The sequence below is a fragment of the Eupeodes corollae genome, chromosome 1 (genome assembly GCF_945859685.1).
Source record: "Eupeodes corollae chromosome 1, idEupCoro1.1, whole genome shotgun sequence".
Taxonomy (NCBI): domain Eukaryota; kingdom Metazoa; phylum Arthropoda; class Insecta; order Diptera; family Syrphidae; genus Eupeodes; species Eupeodes corollae.
The window spans coordinates 216948554-216970477 of NC_079147.1; the positions used below are offsets into that span (position 1 = coordinate 216948554).

At 34.3% G+C, this 21924-nt stretch overlaps 1 protein-coding gene across 2 annotated transcripts in view; it reads left to right on the top strand.

Moving 5' to 3' along the window:
- The window catches only part of LOC129942381 (protein tiptop), a 30167-nt gene extending 8745 nt beyond the window's left edge, over positions 1-21422 (top strand). The window contains exons 1-2 of one of the 2 annotated variants that reach the window (XM_056051282.1): positions 12271-13755; positions 16347-21421. In XM_056051282.1, the coding sequence (XP_055907257.1) occupies positions 13700-13755; positions 16347-19596 (3306 nt within the window). In that variant the 5' untranslated portion in view covers positions 12271-13699 and the 3' untranslated portion in view covers positions 19597-21421. Of the gene's footprint in view, positions 1-12270; positions 13756-16346 lie in introns of those variants that run through there. The other variant, XM_056051281.1, reaches the window with a different exon arrangement.
- Positions 21423-21924: the final 502 nt, after the last annotated feature.

Sequence of the window (21924 nt, forward strand, 5' to 3'; positions counted from 1 at the left end):
CTTTATGTAAATTAGGTGGCGCAACAGTCCATTGAGAACCAGGGCCTAGACTTACAACTCTCAACCATCCCTGTGTGCGAGTAGTGTTGTCAGTGATGGAGGGGACCTATAGTTTCAAGCCGAATCCAAACGGCTAACTTGAGAAAGCACTTTTCTTGATAAGAATTACTCTTGGAATATTTGTCAATTCCTCACAAGGGGCAGAGAAAAAATTTTTAGATGGCACAGGCAGGGATTGAACCCGAGACTTCTGGCATGACAGTCCAACCATCAAGCCACGGGTACTACTTTCATGTGATTTTAAAAAATACCGAACTCACACCAATAATTGCAATTCAAATTAGTTTTTGTATCGTATGAAACCCCAGTCTCCAGTACCTTGAGAGTTTTCGAAACTTTCCACCATTGAGCTCTTTTTATATTGAAACTTTCGTCCATCAGGAAACCTTAATTATTGCTATAGGATTGACACTTCGGACGCAATGTCTGTCATTTTTTATTGACCCCAAGTACGCATTTACACACACTCACACACTACAAACACAACACACCTTTACATTTGTACAAATATGTATCTAAATGAGAAAAGAAGAGGAATTTGTGGTAAATGAAGTGGACTTGGGAAGGAGATGCGAGAGTGTCCTTTTCATCTTTTCCATAACAAATTGTCATTTGATGTTTGGGGCTGGTCATCTGGATCTGGATGGACCACTAGTCATCCATTAAACTCTGTGAGTTATACAAACATTGTGACCAACCTTACCGTCCTCTCTACCCCCACCCAACCCCATCCAACCCATTCTTGACAAAACACTCATTTTATCTGTCACCCCTTCTTATAGAGTTAAACACTAAGAAAAAAGAAGTGTAAAACAAAAAGAGGAAGAAAAAAAAAGGATCTGAAAGTACTCACAAACAGGATTCAAACACAAAACGAGGTTACGACGACGATGACGACGACGACAAAGTCGATATAGAAAACAGAGATATATATAGTTGGAGCCACTATCATCCTGTTCAGTGTGACAGCGATTGTCTGTTTGCCTTGTTGTTATGACCGACATATGTGTGTAGGATTTGACATTTAAACGGATCGCTGTATGATGTCAGTGTGGTGTTTTGAAGGTGATGTTGTTGGAGTTGGGTGGGCTGGTGCTGGTGTTGGTGCGGCAAGGACTTGTTAAGATGGAGTATTGTGGTGGCATATAGAGGTTGCAGAAATTTCAAGTTCCGCAAATATTCTATAGAAGAGGAATCATTTGTGATGATGGAATTGGTTGGTTTGTGCAGCAGCATAGTGCTGTGTATATGTTGAGATGAGTTCCACATCATCACAAACCATTGTATATACATAGATATTGTTTTGTATCCTCTTAATGTTACTTTTTACTCATCAAGTTTTTATCCTTTTTTCGTCTTTGTCTATTGAGTAGTGAGAGTGGGGAGAGAGTGCAGGAGCCACGATGAGGACACAAAATACACTGATGAAGTTTACTTTGCAATATTACAGTAATGGTGTGCGATGTTGATGGCAACTCGTCGGAAACAAAGAGGAAAGGTCATTATATCATCTTATAAAAAAAAAAACAGAAATAAAACTTTTCATTGGAGTAGAGAAGGGAGAATTTTTTAAGGAGAAAGCAATCAAGAGTTATATCATCGGAGTGGACAGGACATTCTGTTGCAATAGAAATGACATAAGACGCAACTTAATAAAAAGCAGTAATTTTCTTACAAGTAAAAGAGTTGAGACCAATATTGGACCACTAAAGTTAGAATCTGATCAAGGATAGATTCTTAGCAAAACTAATCTACAACAGTTAAACCACAAGATCACGAAACGAATTTCAGTTTAGAATTTGAAATTTTCACTTCACTTCAAAACTCAATTTTACGATAGAAAAAATCACTGAAAATTTAAGCTTAAGAGTATCAAAATATAAAAGAACTAGTCCTTAGCCCATCGTCAAGAATAAATCACTTAATAGTCCTTGGGTTAGTCCAACGAAATTCCTTACATTTCGCCGCAGTCTCATAAATTAGCGTAGAACACCTCTTAACTCAAATGTGTTTTTCCTTATATTTGTTTATGTACGTCTTCGAGGTCGCGTCGTTGGTAGTGGCGTTTGTCCATCTTGGAACTTCAAACCCAAGACAAAAAAAAACATAGAATACACCAACCCATTAGCCATTGTTTATCCATCACCCCCCTAAAAATCCTCTATAAAACATCAACTTATACCACAACTCCTAAATTATACTTTTCTTTGTTTTCCTCATTTATATATTAGTGCCCACTGTTTTTTTGTGTGTGTTTTGTTTTCTGTTTTGTCTTGTCGTTATATTCTTTTCATTAAAAGATAACGGCAGCAATGGAATGCAACTATAAACCTTAGGTCTTAGGTGTATGTGGGGGAGGAAATAAATTTACACCCAAACTGGGCACCACCACTGCCACAACTTCTATGTTCCTTCAACCAGCCATCAGCTTCAGACACATACCTCAAGACATACACCTTCAAAATGCTATGCGAAGCTCTCTATAATGTCCAAAAAAGGGATATTTAATGCACAGAGTATAACAAAAAACTAAATCTAAAGGGCTAAGTATTGGTTTGGGGAATTGAAGATTGAAAGTTGGAAGAGATCAAATAATCTCGTATGACCTTGTTTGACATTTTCAATTCAAGAACATCATTAACATACTCTAAACAAGTCGAAGTAAATTACTTTGTTTTGCTCTAACGGTAATGTAATGTAAAAGCAAACATCACATTATTTGATTTCAAAGTATCATAGGACCATTAAAGTCTACCTACCCAAAGGTATCCATGCAACTATGCAAGACCCTAACATCGGATTAATTTCTTTGTTTTCTGGTTCTGGAGGATAAAGTATGACTTGACGAAGAAGACGACTACGACTCTGACTATATAGATAGAATACAGCGTCGACTCAGCCAAGGACTGCAATTACCCGTTACTACTTCAGCGTGAAATTTATCTATGCCGTGGCCCGTAAACCAAACACGGCAACGAGTAATAACAATAATCGTAATAATAATAATATAATACAAACACACACACACACACATACACACATTGCAAACACAAACAAAACACACTTTAGAACACACACACACAATTACTGACAAAACAGAGTAAGAATAAGAGGTCTCTTCTCGTCGTCCTGACTGAAGTCCTGATTTATGTCAGTCATATCATCAATAAACTTTCGTATAGTCTCCTTTTCGCCTCCAGGGCGTCTTTTTATTGCGCTCTTCTACTTGAATATTTTAGAACCTCGTTTAAGTGTGGGCTGGATGGGGGTTCAAATGAATATCCTTCGTCCTTATAGAAAGTCAGTATTATAAGAAGCAATAATTATTAGAATAAACACAAAAAAAAATAAATATGAGAATGCAATTATGTAGGTACATGTGTATATATGTATGTATTGAATATGTACACATGTATGTATGAAAATAAAAATAAAAATTGTGATGTTAAACATTGGGGTCATGTCCGGAGTATTTGATATCTATTTAATCGCATATCAACTTCATCAATGTCAGTGTTTGTTTTTAGCTGCGAGTGTATGAGTATACATTTATCCTTCTTGCTTTTCTTTTTCATTTTGATGTTGACTAAATATAAATTTAAGGCGATTGTCAACTATTCAACTGTATATAGAGGAACTGACCCATAAGCTTTTGTTTCACATTACAACAATACCAATAGAACAGTTGTGTAGTAAGTAATGGAAAGAACAGACATTGCACAAACTTGTAACAACAACAACATCAAAAAGAAAACAAGGAACATGTGAAACGATAAGGGTTAAATGACATTCTTGTGGGTGGCATTAGAGTGAGATGTTTTTGGTTATGGTGCTGTGAGAAAAAAGCTTGTACAAGTCAACCATCATGGAGACTGATACCTATGTAAAGAAAAGATTATTGCTAGTGGAGGTGATCTATAGGTAGAGGAAAGAGGAAGGATTTTGCGAACTTTGGAGGAATTTGTTTTGCAACTTTTTGTATGGTTTTTAACAAACGTCATTTTTATGTCAAAAAATGAAGATCAAATATGAGGATTTACAAAAGTCGTGGACACACAAAGCTGTCATTTTTATGTTGGAGAAATTAATTTAAAGGGGCATTTAAGCTTATTCCCTTCATTGATCTTCTGAACAGTTTTAGTTTAAAAAGTATTTTTTTTTTTAATAGTGACTCCTAAGTGTCAAAAGAAATAATCTCGAACTCATTGTCTAGTTTTTAAGAACAAAAAGATTGATTGAAAGACAACATTTTACATTTGTTTACTCTCTTTTAAGGCAACAATACTTTAGTGCAACAGGGCGGATACCCATTTTTTCTAATCAAAGGAAAACAAAGAAATTGTGTTTTAATTAGAAAGTACATTATTGAGTAAGAGAGTTATATATGAATGAAAAGAACTTTCGCAGCCTTAGATGACTAAGTTTATTTGGTATTGAGTCTGGAAATAATAGTATTCAATTTTGATAACTCCAAAAATAATGTGTACGAAAAAAAGTAACTATTTTTCAAGGAAATAAAAAACACCATTCAAACGTATGATTGAGGTCACCTGGGCCCTACTACGAGTATGTAACTCGATTCTACTTTTGATTCTATTCGAACCTCATTTCCGATTCTACTTTCAAATCCTACTATACGTATGAAAGTAGATTCGGACTCTGTTTTGTTGTACTTTCGAACGAGTATCGAGCTGTTTGACAATTTTAATAACAAAACAAAAATAAAACATCAAATTTTTTACAAGAATAATTATTACAAAAATGCAAGGAAATGTAGAACGGTACGAGCAAATTGAACGCTGGAGAATAGGAGATAATTCCAACATACTTGAACTGAGTGAGAAAAGATTTGTAGATTCATATATGTACGGTTGAATATTTGAACGCATCCTTAATAAAAAAATGTGTACTTTTGTTTTAGAACTATCGTCTTTCTAAAGATGAATTTATGTTCGTACTTAACACCACATCATCCCACATGACTATTCGCAGAAGACGAAATGCTGTTCCGATTATCATTAAGTTATCAGCAGCATTGAAGTTTTTTGCAATAGGAGGTTACCAAAACCAAATCGATGTTGACAAGAACGCTGGACTTACACAGCAAAACATGTCAAAAATACTTGGCGGAGTTTTGACTTCAATCGAAAGAGTCATGTGCCTGCTGATGATGAATTTTGCAATGAATGAGGAAGAGTAATGAAAGTCCAAACGCTATTTTTGGCGAATATCACAAATTCCCGGTGTAATTGGGGTGGTAGATAACATAACATAGATAAAATAGATTTAACTTTACTTACACTTTGACAAAGAAAACTTCGCTAGCGAACACATTTGATGTAGATTGCCTTGTTTTGAATTCTACTTTCCAGTTACGTAGGTCTTCGTTTATTCAAAAGTTCGTAGAAATATAATTGGCACTACTAGAACTATTCGATTCTAGTTGGTTAGAAAGTAGTCAAATAGATACAAAGTACCAATTTTTTGAATTCGAGCGATTTCATTGTAGAATCGAATTACATAGTGGGGTAGATTGTGTAGCTTGAAAACTTTTGAAGGCAACGAATTTCAAGTTATTTTTAAAAGATTTGTTTTTAATTTTTATTTTCAAATCTTTTTTATTCTTTTTTGATCACTTTTTTGGATTTATTATTATTGAGATAAACTTAAATAACTTTAAGCTAGTTTTAAAAAACATTTTGCATAAAAGGATTTCTGTTCTTTAGCAAAATAACCTTAAAAACTAGTAAAGTGTAAATCATTTGGATTTGTTTTTTTTTACTTTGAAGGCTGTTTAAGGCTATTTTTTCAATTTTTTATTTTAATATCATATATCAAATTTTGACTGAAATTTCGGAACACAGATTATTTATATTATAACGTTCTTAAACAGAGTTCAATTACTTTTGTCGCACGTCAAACCACTGCAACGTTTCCTTTATAATTCATTTTTATAAAAAATTACTGATGTTGAAAATGTAAATTATTCCAAACTGCGAAACAAAATTATTCGGGAGATACGCAAGGCCAAAGCTCAGACATATTTAACACGTTTCAATACCGCATTGGGAAGCAAAGAGATTTGGATGAATCTGAAAAACATAGGAATTGGTAAATTCAATAACAAATTTACAGATTTGCTTGACATAAATGCCCTTAACTTATCTTTCGTCTCAAGCACTACAGGCACCTCTCATTTTCATGACCGGGTTAATTCATCGGAGAATAATTTATCAAAAGCTGGGCCTAATACACCCCTTTTCGACTTCTCTCCCATTACCCCGGAAGATGTAGTTGAGTCCCTTCTATCGATAAAATCTAACGCTGTAGGACTCGATATGATGCACCCTAAGTTCTTAAAAATTGTTCTCCCTACCTTGCTACCATTCAACACACTCATTTTTTACTCCATTTTAAGAACACGTGAATTTCCTTCTCTATGGAAAAAGCAAAGGTTATTCCTATACCAAAAAATTCCAAAGAAGATGAGTTAAGACCTATATCTATATTGCCTTTCTTGTCGAAAGTTTTTGAGAGAATACTTCAAAAGCAAATAAACGAGTTTCGAACACGGTTTGACTTATTGACCTCAATACAAACCTGCTTTCGAAAGAAAAATAGCTGCTTGACTGCCTTGTTAAGTGTTTCTGAGGATATTAGAAAAGCAGCTGATATGGACAACGTTAAATCACAACATTCTTTGACTTAAGCTCGCAAATTGTTTCAATTTTTCCTCCTCTGTAGTCGATGTATTGTTTTCTTATTTAACAGAACGTGAACAGGCGGTTGAACATAATCAACAAAAATCGATCTTCTTACCTGTAGCGAATGGTGTTCCACAAGGGTCAATACTAAGCCCCTTGTTCTTTTCAATGTATGTGAACGAGGTGCCTAGTATTGTAAAAAATTGTTCGATTCGCATGTATGCCGACGACACTCAGCTGTATCTAAGTTGTCCCTTAGGGATGATTGAACACTACGTTGCATGTATTAATGAAGATTTAAAAAGAATCGATCAATGGTCAATAGAAAATTGCTTGCAGCTTAACCCGATAAAATCAAAATGCATCGTCATCGCTAGGAATAAGATGGATGTGTCATGTTTTCCTCAAGTTGCTCTCAAAGAAAATGCCATCATGCATGTCGACAAAGCTGTAAACCTAGGTGTTTTGTTCAATATGACCCTGACTTGGGCGGACAATATCAATAGAACTGTGGGTAAGTGTTATAGTGTCCTTCGTATACTTTGGCCATATCAATATTTAATTCCAATAAAAATCAGAGTTCTTTTAATATAAACGTTGTTTCTGCCTTTTTTAACTTACTGTAGCGAAGTTTTCTGCAAACTTGACTTTGAAAGCAAAAGAAAACTTAGTGTCGTCTTTAACTGTGCTGTTCGTTATGTTTATGGACTTAGACGTTTTGATCGAATATCCAAATTCTTGATTCAATTTCTCGGAATGACATTTACAAATTTTCTCAAATATCGAACTTTAACTTTTTTCTCCGATATTCTTCAAACCCGACAACCTGAATACCTTTATAATGAGATAAGATTCCTAAACTCAAATCGTTCCGCTCAAGTTTTGGTCCCGCGTTTTTGTTGTGCGACATCTGAACGCCAGTTTTTTGTAAACTCCTCACGAATGTCGAATTCGTTACCACGTGAAATAAGAAGTTTAAATTGCGCAAAGAAATTAAAAAATGCATTAAAACTGTACCTTAGCAATTAATTACAATTAAAACAATTAATAATACATTTTTTAACATTTAATTCAAGTCTCTAGCGATATGTGTTCGTGAGATATTTAGGGTTAACCAAAATGTTCATCTTTTTTTTAAAACTGCTATGGTAATAATACCACCCACGCAATTTTCTTGAGAGCCCTTGCTGCATCTTTCTGCATTATTATCTGTACAATAAAATTTATTTGAAGTTGATATCTCTTCTGGTTCTTGAGCTATGGACGACGAAAAAACGTCACGAACTTAAGAACGTACGTACACACGCACTCGCAGACATCATTCTAAAAATCTTTTATTTCGATTCTAGGGACCTTGAAACGTCGAGAAATATCAAAATTTTCAATTCGATAAATCGGACCCATTACAATAACTTCCTATTGTAAGTTAATTCTAACACAAAACAACCGGAAAGGAGATGGAAGTTAACTCATATTAGTCATCTTAGCATATAAAGATGCCAAACTTAGCTCTCATTTTGGATTGTGTCCAAGATGAAACACTATAATTGACATGCACACATATAATGTAACCATACATTTAACACCACATTGAAAGCTAGGACTAATTTTTTAACGTATTTATCTTAAATTCATGACAAGGTTCAAAAAACAAATTGTTTTAATTTAAGGACATTCGAACACAAATACTCCAATATCTGCAGTGAAAAAGTTGGTTTTTAATGAATGACAGTCAAAATCGATCACTGAGTCGGTGCAAGGTAATAGTCAAAATTGTTGTCATATAACAAAAATAAGAATGCAATCTTAAAAGAAATATGACGTTTCTGTCACAATATAGTGCAACCAGACACTTACCGAAGAAGTGCAACATTTTAGCGGTTATTTTTGTTTCCTTTAAAAAATAAAAATAGTAGGAACATATACGATATGTCGTATATGCCATGTAGTTTAAATTTTTTTAGATATACAGTATATGACAAAATAAAGTACGCACTGATGTAATTTTTGTGTTGGTGCTATAATGTATGACAAATAATAAGCTAATAATAAAAAACAAAAAATATCGAAAATTCATTTTTTTATTTCATGTTTTCGCATTGAATACTTGTTAAACAAATTAAAATTGATACAGAAATATTTAAATCAATCAAAATTTTATTTTTTTTATAGGACAAAATAAAGTACGTAATCAATGAAAGATTGGAATTGCACTTATTTAGTACTTCGTATGCCCTCCTTTAGCCTCGGTAACAGCTTGTGACTTGGCATACTTTCCACGAGATTTTAAATTTTGGGAATCAATATTTTCCCACGATGTACACATGGTGTCAAATAAGTTGTAGCGATTCGAAACTTCAATTTTTTCGAGGTTGGAGTCAAAAATATACCACAAATTCTCGATTGGATTCAACTCTGGTAATTGGGCCGGCCGATCTTGAGAGAACGAAAGAAATGCTGTGTGTTTCCTAGCCGTATGCTAAGGGTCGTTGTCTTGTTGGAAGACGAAGTCATCTTCCAGACCCACCATCAGCAACGACTACTCCAGATTTTCATTGATTATATCAATGTAGACATCTGCTGTCATTGTTGTCTCGATTCGCACCAATTTTCCCGTTCCTGTCCACGCGAAACACCCCCAGACTATAATGCTCCCTCCCCTATGCTTAATTGTTTTTTGAACATTTTTTTCGTTAAGCTTTTCGCCGGGCTTACACTAAACACGTAAGCGCTGCTTATCTCAAAAAAGATCAAATTTGTGTTTGTGTTTTTTTTTGCAAACTCTAATCGTTTAACTTTGATCGCCCTTCGAATTGAAGGGCGTCGTTGAGCAAAACTATTTTTTAAGGCCTGGTTCTTTTAACAGCCTTCGTATTGTTTTTTTGTGAAACATTTACTCCAGTCTTTTCTTGAATAAGACGACTCGAAATCATTGGATTTTTTTTACTTCCCTTATAATTTTGCGATCATCATAAGAACTAATCGTTCTCCTTCTACCGCGACCAAGTTTATCATTTACCGAACCGAGTATTTGAATTTTGTTTTGAATCTTTCTTACAGAGGCTTCACTAATTAAATATTTTTTTGCAATTTCCCTTTAGAAAGGCTTTTTTTTTGTCTAAAATAAGAAGATTTCTGACTTGAATTGAAATTTTTTTTTGAAATGAGTCTTTGATGAAAGAATTAATTTCTTTCCATTTAATTTTAATGGTAATGTATTTAAAGCTGTTAAAGAATATAGAAAATTAAAAAAAATTGTTCCCACACAATTGTTTTTACCTAACACATTTTATGCGAAAATAGCATTATCATGAAAATTCAAAATCTGCATACTTTACTTTGTCCTGTACTGAATGTATATAAGAATTACTTGAAAATTTCAGCTTGGTTTCCATTTTCAAGAATACAGAGCTAATTTTACATAGACGGAAAGTAAAATAGTCGTAATTAACTATTAAAAATGTGACTAATGGCCCAACTATAAAAGACTTAACCGAAAGTAACCCAATGTCAAAACCGAACGAAAAGTTATCAGAAGTTATCCTCAAAACAAAAAGTAACTATAATGCATTCAAGTAACTTAAGCAAATTTGATATTTGCTTAAGCTCGAGCTTTTAAATGGTTAAGGAAATTTAACGAAACAGAGCAGAACGTCTATTATGGTTGGTGACATATAAGACTGCGTATTGGTTCGTTCCCTTAAGCTGGCTTTAGCTCGGTTAAGTCTATTATAGTTGGGCCTTAAGATGTCAGCTTAGCTGATTCTGAAAACAAGTTCAACTACATTCAACATTTTTGTTATTAGTACAAAGGTGCGAAAATAGGAACTTTTTGTGAAGCAAAATGCATAAACCATTATTTTTCAGTTTTTACAAAAAGCAGGTATATATTATAGTAATTGAACTCGTCCTTTTTTGGAAAACTAAAAAAAATCATGGTTAAGAGTCACGAATTTGTAATACGTACCTACATATGTATTTTTAAATATTGTTTACCATAAAATAAAAAGCAGCTGATGAACTTAATTCAACTTTTCTATTTGTAAAGTGTACCTCCATCAAACAAGAACTTTTTAAACTTATCTTTCTGGCTTCTTTAAAATGCCAGTTCTAAAAATTCAACAAATTGATTTAGATTTAAATTTAATATTTAATAAATTTCACTCTCGTTACATAAATATGTACATATATTGAGTATATCTAACCATACATATACATATTTTAAAGTGTGTTTTAAATATTAAGACTTAAGTTTAAGTTCTTGAAAAATCTAAAATCTCCCAAAAGCGTCGCTGTCGCTTGAAAATGATTCAGCTGTCAAAACAAATCGATACGAAAGGTGAAATTATTATTTTTTTGAAAAAAAAAAAATAATACAAAAAATTAATAATTGTTATTGGTTAAAACATGTCTACATAATATTTATGCACTCGCTGTCGAAGTTACAAATACAACAATCAAAACAAATTGGTTTTAGAGGGTATATAGGCACTTACAAAGGTTTGAGATCTTGATATGAAATGTCTTTGCCTATTAGTTTGCATTAAAGTCACACTTCTAAGTCGTTGCAGATTTTGTTGAAAACAAAATTATGTTGCTTTAAATGAAAAGAGAACATCCAACAAAATGCATCTCTTCTAATGCGCTACAAAAAAAGCAACAATCTATTAAAATTCTCTCTTCTAAATCTCTCTTTAGCATTAAAAAGGGGAAATTGCTTACATGAAAATAAATCCACTTAGCCAAGCAGGTGCTTTTTTTGTATTAAACTCTCTTCGAACTTCACCATTCCATGTCGATGTCAATCCAAATAAAAGATTCGTTAAAAACCAACACCTATTTATGAATCTTTCTCGGAACGTTTCTGCAAATGAAATATTTCTCTTTTCATTGAGTGTGAAGAGTGTGAAACTCTCAGTTATGAATAATTCCCATTTCCCAATAAGATTCACAATCTTTATTCAATTTTGTTTTCGCGATAGTATTTGTAAAGAGGCAAAAACGTGGTAAAATGAAAGAAATGCATACATTCGAATCTGCATGGGTTAGACAAAGATACCCAATTGTTTTGAAAATGCCATAAATCTCTTCGCAATTGCCATTTACATGTGTGTGGGTATACAAAATGTATCTGGATAAAATTCCTATTCGAACACAAGTATCGGTATATGGATTCAAATAAAACAAAAGTTGGTGTAATTTTGGAAGAGAATTCGCATTCAAAATATAGCAAACAAAATTGAGAATCCTGCGCATCAGGCATCATGTCAGCAGGATGTCCCTTAAATACTACACGAAAGGCAACAACAAAACTATCTCAAAATCCCTCAAAGGCACTTTTGATGTGTGGAAATCATTCAATTCTCAAAAATACAACAATTATTATTACGGCGCGACACACGACGACGACCACATCATTCTTTCCGTCCGTATCTCGCACCGTGCGTCGTTGCTCGTCGTTCATCCATCTATCCAAAACCAAATCCAATCCACCTCTACGCCTCTACCTTACCTACTATTTCTACTCAAATCTGAATTCGAATTGGTTTTTGTGAAACGAAACAGTGAAACAAAACAGTCGGTTTGGTGTGCTCACTCTGCGCGTGTATCGTTGGTATCGTCGTGTCGTCGTAGTCGTCATCGTGTATCTCTGATGGACATACACCGTTCATATACACTGTCACAATAGCTAAATGACAGCACCATACGTACGAACGCAGACGTATAGTTAGACATATCCATACACACAAGAGTATTTTTACTTCTACAATCGTGCCAGTCTGCACCATGTCAGTGTCAAAAAGATTTTTTAGTCGACAACAGTCCGTTTCAACGTAATCATGTCGAGATTTTATGTTGATGACAAGAATAAAAATAAAAACAAAAACAACTACAACAAGAATTCTAGTTACAGTGTCAGTGGCAGTTGCAACAACAATTTTTCGAAACGAATAATTTTTGAAAATCCATAAATTAAGTTTTTCAAAAAAAATACGGTGATTATGTGATAAATAAAACAAAATATAAAATATCTGACACAAACCTGCAAAGATAAACGGTTTTTTTTGAGAACAAAATAATAGTAATATAAAAACAAAACAGTGCAATCTCTAGTCAAATAACGAAATATTTAAAAAAATAAATATAAATCTTAGTAAACAAGGATACTTTGTGTGACAATCTCAAGGATCAAATCTGTCAGTGATAACAGTATACGAAACATACACAAGTGACTTCTATTCCAATAAGGCGAATCTTTAAGAAGACTTTAAGAAGAAACAAATTCCATTCTACAAATATTTTTTCTGTGATTTTTCTTTAATAAATAAAATAAAAGTTTAAATTTAAATAAAAATAAAAAATAAAAAAAAAACATAAATCAATCTCGGGACTTTTTTGAGGTTTATTAATATTTTTTGTTTTTTAATATTTATCTGAGGAAAATACTTTCAAACCAAATTATCCTCCCGTTTGCCTCCCACACAAAACATCAAATACCCATCTTAATATTTTTCACTCACTCGATGCTTGATGTTGGGCCCTCACTTCTCACCAGCACACCACACACATAGTATTTTGTGTTGTGATTTATTTAGTGTAACAATTAACGCCCTCTGTTGATTTGTTTTGTTGTCACCGCCAAAAATAATCCCAAAAGAATTAATTGATATTATGTATCTTCTTTTGGATCGACAAACAAAATAAATATACAACAAAATAAAAACAGAAACGAACAAAACCAAACAAACAAGTGTGTTTATTTTTAAGTGCGTGACTGTTAATCGTTCAGTGTTTACAACATGCCCTTTGCTAATTAATACACTAGTGAATAAATATTCAAGAAAAAAAAACGTTTAATTTCTTTTTCGAAATAAAGTTTTTTTTGTTTTAAATAAAATTAATTAATTTCGCGCCACATTCTAAAACACATAAGAATGATGCTACACGAGGCTGTTATGCTGGAGATTTATAGGCAGGCGTTGAATGCAAGGTTAGTTTGAACATTTCTTCTGACTTTTTTGTGTTACGAAAATTTGTTGATGTGATTTGGTTTTTTTTAAATGGGTTTTAATTTAAAAATAAAAATATTAAAAATATCTCCTGTGATGAAAATTGAGTTTTTTTAAATTTTGATGGAAGACGAATGATATTGTTGATGACTTTTTATTTTTGGGATATGGGATGTATTTTTTAATGGGATATTAAAAAATCGTAAAAAATCTATATTTATAACGTCTGGTGTTTTAAAATATTATTTAAGAAAATAAAAATCAAGGCTATTTACAATAGGCACTCGAGAAAATGATGGAAATGGTTTTTCTTTGGTTCTTGTTTGATATGTCAGATAGATAACACGGCTTAGGTTTATGGGTGACAATGAAGAATTTTGGGGAACAGGTTCTTTATTTTTGTTGGTCAAAGATATTTTCTATAAAGCAATTTGTAACAAAGTAAATATTTAGAAAATAGTTTTTAGCTGAAAGTGACATCTATCAAAAATATGTATATGTTTTCTTTATTTTGTTTGTGGTTTCGGTAGATTTTGTTTTAATTAGAAACAATTTGTTTGTGTCTCCAAATATTTTATTAATTAAAAGAATTTAGATTTTTTTATTTTTTTTTATTTAAAAGGAAATAATCACACCGGAATTCTCGATTTTTGTTTTGTTATTTTAGTTAAAGAGAAATTATTTTTAAAACAACTTTGATAAAACAAATTACTTAATTATAAATAAATAACAAAAATACTGATACATTTAATATTTAAAAGTTTTTTTTTTATTTGCAAGAAAAATAATTAAATCAATAAAATTTTGAGTTAAAATCGGCCAAAAAGTGTTTTGCACTTAAACATTTTAGGAATACTACTTTTAAATTTTTATTTTATTCATTATTGAAATATATAATATTTATAATAAATAATAAAAAAAAACATAATTTGTTTGATTTCATTCGGTTGTAAACGCATTTTTCCTAATGGCTTCAAAATTTAAAAATATTGTTTTATATTTCTGTATTTTATCTTACTAGTTTCTTTAAGTTGAGATGGAATCAAAAGGGTGTTATAAGTTATACCTAATAGTCATATACACAGGAAAGGCATACTTACACATTTAAAAGCAGTAAATAAAAGTGGTCCTAAGATGCAGCCTTGTGGAACGCTTTTCTTTGTTGTTTTTAAGTTAAAATTGATATATAATGTTTACATTTGATACGTTTTGGTATTTGTAAATTTGTTTTTGAAAATAAATTCTAAAGTTAAGGACAACAAAAAATTAATTTTCAAGTTTTTTTTCAGATAGGTATATTTTATAAGAACAAATGGAAAAATAATATCTGTTAAAATATTATAATTTGCAATTGTTTGTTTTCTTTCTTACAAAACAGTAAGTTTTTATAATATTTGCAAATAGCTTGGAAACGATTTTAAATTATTAACAATGATAGTGTTTGTTTTTTATTTGGTTAAGCATTTTTGAAATGTAGTACCCGTGGCATGATGGTTAGTGCGTTAATTTAAAAAGGTGGCCTAAAATTGTAGGTCCCTTCCATTCCTGACAACAGTACTCGCACACAAGAATGGTTGAGAGTTGTAAGTCACAAGGCCCTGGTTCACAACGGACTGTTGCGCAACCCAATTTAATTTTTAATTTTTGAAATACTGATTAGAGTTATATATGCAATTCAAAAAAATGTCCTTATGTCTGTCTTAATGTTATTTGAAATATTTTGAAAAGAATAGATCTAAAAAGGGTGTCTAGTAAAATTTCAAAAAAAAAATTAAAACTTTCAAGAGTTTTTAACTCTTTTTATGTATGTTTGTCCGAAAATATACACAAACTGTGAATCTAGCAACTTTGTTGATAAATTAACAACCGATATTTTTAGTCAAACAACTTAAAATAAGTGACTAGTGACTTACAAATCTCAACGATTTACGTGTGAGGGTAATGTGTCAGGGATGGAGGGAACAGTATTAAGCCGAAAGCCAACAGCTAATTTGAAAAAGCACTTTTCATGACAAGAATAACTTTTGAAGAATTTGTCAATTTCTCGAAAGAAACAGCATCCGTAAAAAAATAAACTATGGATGACACAGGCAGATATTGAACCTTTGGAATGATAGTCCTACACACGGCTGGTATTACATAAATATGTATGTTTCACGGAAGCCAACCGATCATCAGATTCCTTTTATTGTCTTAGTCTTGAGTTCGTTCATATTAATTGAAAAACTTTTCTACCTCCCCGTCACTAAGATTGAAACCTTGATCAAGTAGCTTACGCATCTGATGTACTACGAATGACGCCAACGCAGCTATTGAAGTTTTTCCAATGCTAGTTTTTAAGTTTACCAACTGCAATGACAAACTAGATTATTTTTCAATCTAACGTGCGGTACAGTACCGATTCTTATTGATTCTTCGTTTGGAACTCTTCTGTATTAAGTTAACTCTCTAATATTGCTAAATGTGTTTTAATGTTACTTTCTCATATTCCAAGAACAAACATTTATTTTTATATTACTTCATCATCATCAATTCTGTAACTTACATAATTTAAAATTTTTTTTTTTTATAGTGAGCTTGCCAGCCCACGATGTCAGTCACGCGATTCAACAGGATCAACTGGTGGTGGTCGTTGTCAATCAGATGATTCAAATTGTTCAGGAAATGGCAGTAATACAGCACCGACACCCTCACCAAATAGTCCACCCGTTGGACTGCCTCTACCGGCTACCCTTCCCCAGTCGGCTGCAGCTGCCCTGCTTCCACCTCAATCTGCGGCAATGGCTGCTTACTTAAATGCTGCTGCAGCTGCAGCTCAACAAAATCGTATGCTTTTGAATAATCCCTTAGCTGGGTTGCAGTCTGCATCATCAGGACAATCTCCATCGCCTGGACTACCAACTCCAGATGATTCACCAGCTCTGGACTTTAGTACGAAACGAAGCCGTCGGGATTCCGACGATGCTGATAGCGATGCTATGAATTTGTCGAATAAATCAGATGGCGGTGCAGAGACTCCTCCGCCTACGACCGATGTCAATTGTCCATTGGATTTGAGTGTAACCAGTAGAAAACGCTCAACTGATGACGACGAACCTCTGATTCCTAAGAAAATGTCAAGACCCAACAATGATTACAAGAACATTCCAACAGCTTGGGTGCCACCAATCAATCCATATCTAGCTGCTGTAGCTGCAGCTGGAATGTCTCCCAAAGGCGTCTTGCCAATGGATTGGAATGGAAAAAACAAAATGGTGACGAACGATGCTACCAAAGCCTTGGAGAAGATGTCAGAAATGACTCGGTTAGGTGGTTCTGATGTTATGGGTGATATGCGATCACCTGCCCAGCCAATTGGAAACTCTGGAGCAAGTGCGGGACGACATAGCGCGTGGCAGTCACACTGGCTTAATAAAGGTGCTGATGCAGTCAAGGATGTCTTCAAATGCGTTTGGTGCAAGTTGAGCTTCCCCACTCTCGCTAGCCTGACGACTCACATGAAAGAAACACAGCATTGTGGTGTAAATGTTCCTCCATCCCAGCAGCCTAACCACCACGACCAGCACCATCGTCATCCTGTGGTTTCTTCTTCAAATTCCTCAAACGTAACAAATTCATCATCCTCCTCGAACAGCAAATCAGATTTGAATCTACTGATCAAAGAAACTATGCCTCTTCCCAGAAAGCTGGTGCGTGGTCAGGATGTCTGGCTGGGAAAAGGTGCAGAGCAGACACGTCAGATTCTAAAATGTATGTGGTGTGGACAAAGCTTCCGCTCGCTAGCCGAAATGACGAATCACATGCAACAGACACAGCATTACACCAATATAATCTCTCAGGAGCAGATCATATCATGGAAGTCTTCCGACGAAAAAGGAGGTGGAGGAGGTGGAAGTTCCACACCTAATCCCGGACCGCCTCCGGTAGGGCCTCCACCTTCAATGGTTGGCCCTCCACAAAGTCCTCAAGGTGGAGGTGGTCCTCCATCACCAGCGAATAGTACAGTTTCTGCTGTCCTTACATGCAAGGTCTGCGATCAGGCCTTCTCATCGCTCAAAGATCTCAGCAATCACATGATCAAGAATGCCCATTACAAGGAGCACATCATGCGTTCCATTACTGAAACTGGAGGTCGCCGCAGGCAGACTCGAGAAAAACGAAAGAAATCTCTTCCGGTGAGAAAGCTTCTTGAGCTAGAACGAGCTGCCGGTCAGCAAGACTACAAGACTAACGATCATTTCAAGTCAGTTTCGACGAAGATAACTTGTGAAAAATGCGGCGACAAGATCGAAACGGCCCTCTTCGTCGATCACATTAGGCAGTGCGTTGGTGGAGCAATTGCCAATGCATCTCCAAGAAGCATGAAGAACAGCATCATTCCTCCGGACGGTTGTCTTACGAGTCCCCCAACACCAGGAAGTCGTGATGGCCTGAAGAGTACTTCCCCAGCTTCGACATCCTCGACTCACAGACATATCTCACCCCATTTGCCATCACCTACTCCAAAGGACCTAAGTGAGAAGACTTCTTCGTCACCATCGGTCTTAAATGCCATCGAGCAGTTAATCGAAAAGAGCTTCGACACAAGATCATCTCGTCATGGTGCCACATCCTATAACCAAAATAACTCCGGTACTCCACTGGGAGCGAGTATTCTCAAAAGGCTGGGAATTGACGAAACAGTTGACTACACGAAGCCACTAATCGATGCCCAGACTATGGGTTTGCTGAGATCATATCACCAGCATCAACAATCGCAATATGGCGGACGACGTGAGAGAAGTGGCTCCGAGTCAAGTTCAATATCCGAACGCGGCAGCAGTCGCATGGAGTCGCTCACACCCGAGAGGAAGCCAATCCTACCTCCTTCACCACCACGTCAAACCCCGGATAAGATTCTTCGATCACCCAATCCAGATGGAGATGAGAAAGAGTTCAGGGTGAAGACCGAACCAAACGACGAAGAGGAACGAGAAGAAGAGCCCGAACGACATTCCAAGATCTCGGTGAGGAAGGAGTTCAACATAGAACGACCGCCTCCAGAAACCGGAGGTGAACTGGATCTTCGCAAAAATCGCACGCCCAGCAGTTCGGCCGCACCAAGTCCTGTTCCTACCAGTCCATCGTCCAGTGATCGCTCATCAGCTGGATGCACAGAAAAGAAGCTTCCAGGCAGTAGTTTGACAGCCCTCTCATCGATGTTTGACAGCTTAAATTCCCATGTAGCAACATCGTCAGCCAATGACATTCCGTCGGCAGCGGGAAAGAAAGCCTCCTCCGCAAATCCCTTGGCAGCACTTCAAAAACTCTGCGAGAAGACGGAAAATCCTCCTTCGACCAGTACTCGTCTAAATTCAACAAATTCCAACCACCATCCAAACGGCGGTGGTAGTTTGACAAATTCCGGCACACCCAGTGGAATGGTGGCTTTCAGTTGGGCTTGCAATGACGCTGTCATCACATCCGACTCCGTTATCAAATGCGCTTTCTGTGATACACCATTTTGTTCAAAAGGCGCCTACCGCCATCATCTGTCAAAGGTGCACTTCGTCAAAGACGACGCCAGCATGGAACCTCTTCTCCAATCCAGCAAAGCTCACATGAGTGGTTCGTCATCGTCAACATCATCGTCGGCAGTATCGTCTGCGGCACCACCATCACCAAAGTCTAGGAGTCCGGCTTCAGCAACAGCACCACCATCACTTCCCCCACCACCGCCAACAGCTCAATCACCGGCGGCATCTGCAGCCGACGAGAGTGTCCAGTCCAAGTTCCTCAAATACACCGAATTGGCCAAGCAATTGTCATCCAAATACGTCTGACAGTCAAAAGGTAAATATGACGCATACCGCCATAACTAAGAACAGGCTTGTAGACAAGGCAATCCCCCTTGATCTTTTTCCGCCCGCCATTTAAATTCGATTGACACTCATGTCAAATCAAATGCGACAGACAAAATACAAATTAAAAAAAAAAAAAACAAGATTGCATGCTAAAAATAAAGAGTGCACTGTGCATTTTGTTTCCTTCTCCTCTTTGCTCATCGATTTGTCATTAAAAACAAAACAACTTAAATTGATATCAAAACGTGGGCAACCAAAAGAAAAACAAAGAGAACCACACAAAAATAAAACACCATCATTATTCTCCCACTCCTGTCTTATTCCTTCGCATTGTCAGGTTTAATGTTATTTTTGTGTTATCTATAGTGTCACTTCGCTCATTCCAGTCCAATGGAAAGCGAAATGCAATTGGCGAGAAATCTAAGAGCAGAAAAGGAGGGCGGTCGGATTCCTTTGGTTTTTTTTGCTTGCATTTTTGTTTTGTTTTGTTTGGGTTTACGGCAAATGAAGAGAACGTAGGAGGAGAGAGATAACTCTCTTTTAAATTTATGTGTTTGTGTGTGTGTGTAGGAGGAGTGATGAGATGACTATTGGAAACCCATAAAACCAGTATTTATGAGATTTTTGTATTGTTTTTTACGAGACGATAAAAATACTCAAATTCATTTGAATGAATTTTGGCTTGACTCGTTCTTAAGTACTCGTAACTCAATTGCAGGTTTTCGAAGATAAGAGAGATTAGAGTGCAATACATGAAATAAGAGCAGGTGCATTTAATTTTCGCTGAGTTTTTTACTCATGACTTGGAGTAATTTAAGCAAAATTTGAGTTTTATTCCAACTCCATTTTTTATGAAATAACATTTTAAAAATCAACTTTTTGCGAAAAATTATTGAAAAATAAAATTCTGCTGAATAACGATAATATTCCTATCCGCATTAAAAAAAGAAGAAAACAAAAAAATACATTTTTACTGCATTGGACATCAAATTTGTTATTTCTGGATACCAATTCACATTTGGTGAGGTCGAAAGATGCTTAAAAGTTCTTGAAAATATTGATTTCAACTTAATATCTTTTGTGAAACATTTATTTATCTTAATGCAATTATCCACACAATATTACACACAGTCTCTGAAAGATTCTCCTCCTTTTATGCGATAATTTCAAGTGAGTTTTGAGATTACGATCGCATTGTTAAGTAGTTACATGTGAATTTGTCAACAACCTTTACTTCTTAACACTAATTACTAAAGCTGAACTTTCTTCTTTTTCCAATCCGAGAAAGAAGAACTTGAGATCATAAGAAAAAATTTAATATCTTGTATCTTGATTTAAGATCTTGTGAAACTATTTCAAATCTTTACAACAAAAAACAAAACGTGATTATTATGATTTAATAAAATTCAAATAAGTATTAAAAATCCTAAGAAAAAAGTAAATTAAATTAAAAATGCATGTTATGTAAAATAATAAATAGGAATACATTTTATGTATAAATATATAAAATTCTACTTTTCATAAATGAATCTCAAGAATTGTAAATAATTAAAAAAAAAACACAAGAGAATATAAAAATAATACTAAAGTGAAAAATTAAATAAGTAACATGATAAACTCCTAAAAGCGAAATCAAAAAATAATATTTAGACCTTAATTATTGCATAAATTATTTAAGATTAAATATAAAACAACAGGCATCTATTACCTATTCCTATACGAAAATTAACAAACAAATAACCTACAAAAAATGTATACGTAATTTATAAATAAAAAAAGTATTTAAATATATAAAAATATTTCAAATAGTATATTGAAATTTTTGGATAAAACAACGAATTCTTGATCTTTCAAACACACTTATACAAAATTCTTAACCTTTATTTTGAATCATAATTTTTGTTATTTATTTTTAATCAAAAATATTTTCAAAATTATTTAAAGAACATCCTTAACAATGTAATCGATTTGTGCCAAACTAAAAAGTAAACAAAACTAAATATTTATGTTTTTTTTTCATTGGATTTTAATTGTTTATAAGCCACTGTACCTTATTATTGCGCTTTCAGTTCCTTTTAAATTTAATTTTAAGCCTCATTATAAAGATATAAATATAGAAATTTAAACAACAAAAACAAGTATACGTAAAATTTTGAAATTTTGAACCTCACTTAAGTATCTTATTTAATATAATAACTATAGAAATAATAATAATAATTTATTATATAAACAAACAATTGTATACCAAACCTTCTCAAGCATTGATTCTTTCTTGAAAATTTAAGAAAATAAAAGAATTATGAATAA